This window comes from Spizellomyces punctatus (assembly GCF_000182565.1).
Source record: "Spizellomyces punctatus DAOM BR117 chromosome Unknown supercont1.3, whole genome shotgun sequence".
Classification (NCBI taxonomy): domain Eukaryota; kingdom Fungi; phylum Chytridiomycota; class Chytridiomycetes; order Spizellomycetales; family Spizellomycetaceae; genus Spizellomyces; species Spizellomyces punctatus.
In genome coordinates, this window is record NW_015971539.1 from 437,122 (window position 1) to 439,668 (window position 2,547).

The 2,547-nt window shown below is 43.3% G+C and overlaps 3 protein-coding genes across 3 annotated transcripts in view; 1 reads left to right on the plus strand and 2 right to left on the minus strand.

Annotated features, from left to right (window-relative positions):
* The window catches only part of SPPG_01839 (DNA-directed RNA polymerase III core subunit RPO31), a gene marked incomplete at its 5' end in the record, with an annotated part of 6,310 nt that extends 6,151 nt beyond the window's left edge, over positions 1–159 (minus strand). The window contains one exon of the mRNA XM_016750151.1: positions 57–159. Within this exon, the coding sequence (XP_016610795.1) occupies positions 57–159 (103 nt within the window). The remainder of the gene's footprint in view (positions 1–56) is intronic.
* SPPG_01840 (uncharacterized protein) lies at positions 142–1,777 on the plus strand. The gene is made up of 8 exons (XM_016750152.1): positions 142–227; positions 297–358; positions 420–527; positions 585–681; positions 740–947; positions 1,010–1,106; positions 1,159–1,331; positions 1,410–1,777. Exons 2-8 carry the CDS (start codon positions 355–357, stop codon positions 1,461–1,463), a joined length of 741 nt encoding a protein of 246 aa, XP_016610796.1. The 5' UTR covers positions 142–227; positions 297–354; the 3' UTR covers positions 1,464–1,777.
* Positions 1,374–2,547, minus strand: SPPG_01841 (uncharacterized protein). The gene is made up of 5 exons (XM_016750153.1): positions 2,450–2,547; positions 2,198–2,385; positions 2,015–2,142; positions 1,769–1,957; positions 1,374–1,712 (listed from the first exon to the last, which is right to left on the minus strand). Exons 1-5 carry the CDS (start codon positions 2,460–2,462, stop codon positions 1,511–1,513), a joined length of 720 nt encoding a protein of 239 aa, XP_016610797.1. The 5' UTR covers positions 2,463–2,547; the 3' UTR covers positions 1,374–1,510.

Here is a 2,547-nt window from a genome sequence, read left to right on the forward strand (position 1 = left end):
CCCACTTCGTAGATCACCTCGAAAACTGTTTGAACGTTTGCTTCAAAAACAATTACAAGGCCATGGGCCATGACTGTGCCGTGCACAGTGACTATATGCACTTCGTTCGTCGCGCATCAGCAGCAGAGTGTCGTTGAGCACTTGGTTGAGGTTCAACATTCTACTTGTCAATCGAGGTGGTTGGAAACATTTACAAACTTGCATATATCCCTGGCCCTTGTTGATTGGTACATTTTATAGAGCTGAATGTTGTTTATACTGGTGACTATCAGCTTACCCATTGTGCTATACAACAGATCTACGAAACCCACACGGACAACTATCACCGCAAAACCCCACACCCACCAAAAACACATGGGTAACGTTCCTGCATAAAAGTACATTGACAACCACACATTTTTCACAATGGCGAAAAGTAGATCGACCAGACGCATACACGGATTCACATCCAACACCCAAAAGACCTAAACCCAAAAAAAAGGAGAAATCCCTCGATGCACGCGAAAAGGATGAGCGAGAGGAAGAAGGTAACGAAATACCGTTTTTGGGGGGTAAACTCGCAGAAACTTACGGTTCGAGATTAGATTTAGAACACCCCCTAACAAAAAAAGAACGAAAACATAAAGAATACCAAGAACGACTCGAAAGACTCAACCGAGACTTTTTACACAACAAAGAACGGTACACCCTTTCTCCACTCCCTCCCCCAGCTTTCTTTCCCATTCTTACTTTTCATTAGCATCTTTCAAGATAAACTCGGAACCTTCAAACAAGACATCCAAACCCTCTCCCAAGGAACCCACCCAGAATTCACAGACATTCTCCGCGTATTCGACCAAGATCGACAACAAGCTGTTGATTATGCGGCTTTGTTTAGGGATTACCAGTTGGATTGTGCTAATGTTATTTATCGGCATGAACATGATTCGACTGTGTTGGAGTACAAGGTATGGAGGAATGTCGGTTTTTGTGAAGATCTTTTGTTTATTTAGGGTATTTGGTATTGTAGAAGGAGAAAGAATCATTGCGTGAGAAACTATTGAGTAACCTTGAAGAAAAGAAACGGAAACTAAAAGAAGATCGTGAGAATTTTGATATGCATACTGGTACGTTATATACTTACTCTATCGTTGTAACACTTTTAACAATTTTGGATAGTTGTGGTAGACACCATTGAAGATCAACGCCTTGGAACCCGAAAAGCCACCCGCTCACACGCAGCTAAAACAGATGATAAAAAAGAAAAACGACGAAAAACGCAGGCGTTACCGGGGTTGGTCGTTTTGGCTTCGGATGATGTTGCGTTACAAGATTTGAGTATCATTCGACGGGTGCGTTTTTTATTTTCTTTGCAAAACGGACGTGTGTGTGTGTATTGATTTGTTGTTTATTATTTTTGTTTGGGGTAGGCGGGGTACGCAGCAGCCAAAAAAAGCCTAGTCCCCAAACCAGTACGAAAATAAAATTTACACAAAAACAAAAATATACAGTTTTCGATTCTAAAATGCTTTTATGCACCTTTTTCGGCACTAAACACCGATACACCCACACCGCCCACACAAGCACCCACCACCACCCTCCTTGGATGAAAGGCCAAAGCCGTGACACCCCCCCACGCCCGTCCAGACGATAAGAACCCATCATGATGCCTCGTCATGGCGATGGAGCGGCCAGTAGCTGCCTCCCGTATATCGAGTTTGGTTTTTGTACCCCTGTAAAATACTTTAGTCACACCCCCTAAAATGTTTTCTTGAGCTTTCAAACTTACCATCCAACAAGTCCAACCACTCCATGTATATCCACCACACCCGTATCGTGTTCACCCTCCACAACTCTGTTCGTCCCATGTCGGATATCCCAGAGTCGGATTTGGCCGGTACTGACTGAACAGAATTCAGTTGATTGGTACCCCGTCTTGAGAATCGCGGTAGGGTGGTCCGTGTATGTTTTGACGAGACTATAAAGTGTGAGTGACAAGGATCAAATCAAAATATTGTGCTTTTCTTCGTTTTACCTATCCCGAGAAGGCATCCGCATATCATGCACACCCAAATTTCCATTGTCGTATCCAGCTACAAGGAGGTGACCCCCTTTTTCCAGCGTAAGCGACGTAACCATCGCCTGACTCTTTGTATAAATACTCTATACACAAAATCAGCACACATCCACTTCAAAGTTGTTCTTTTTAGAGACCCACCTGGACACATGACTCTTTTCCGGCATCCCAAACCCGAATAGTCTCCTTCTCACCTCCACACACCAACACTCCAGAACTCTGCTCCCAATCACTCACAAGCGCCGAAAAGGGTGACACGGCCCGAAACGATGAGACCAGCGTCGGAGTCGGTGTATCGTATCCAGAATACAATCGAATCGTCCCTTCATCTACCAGAAAAAAAAAACCATTAAAACTATTTCCAATTTTTAATATAATAAATTAAACACGTACCAGATCCAACCATCAAAATAGAATACTCTTCCTCATTAATAAACCTCAAAGTAGATACACCCGTTCGAGCCGGATGATGATTAAAAAACGTCGAGAAC

Coding starts and splice junctions, on each gene's coding strand:
- SPPG_01840 (XM_016750152.1), top strand. Junction 528..584: donor GGATGAGCGAGAGGAAGAAG/GTAACGAAATAC, acceptor GTTCGAGATTAG/ATTTAGAACACCCCCTAACA. Junction 1,332..1,409: donor ATTTGAGTATCATTCGACGG/GTGCGTTTTTTA, acceptor TGTTTGGGGTAG/GCGGGGTACGCAGCAGCCAA.
- SPPG_01841 (XM_016750153.1), bottom strand. Junction 2,143..2,197: donor GAAAAGAGTCATGTGTCCAG/GTGGGTCTCTAA, acceptor TTTTGTGTATAG/AGTATTTATACAAAGAGTCA. Junction 1,958..2,014: donor CGGATGCCTTCTCGGGATAG/GTAAAACGAAGA, acceptor CACACTTTATAG/TCTCGTCAAAACATACACGG.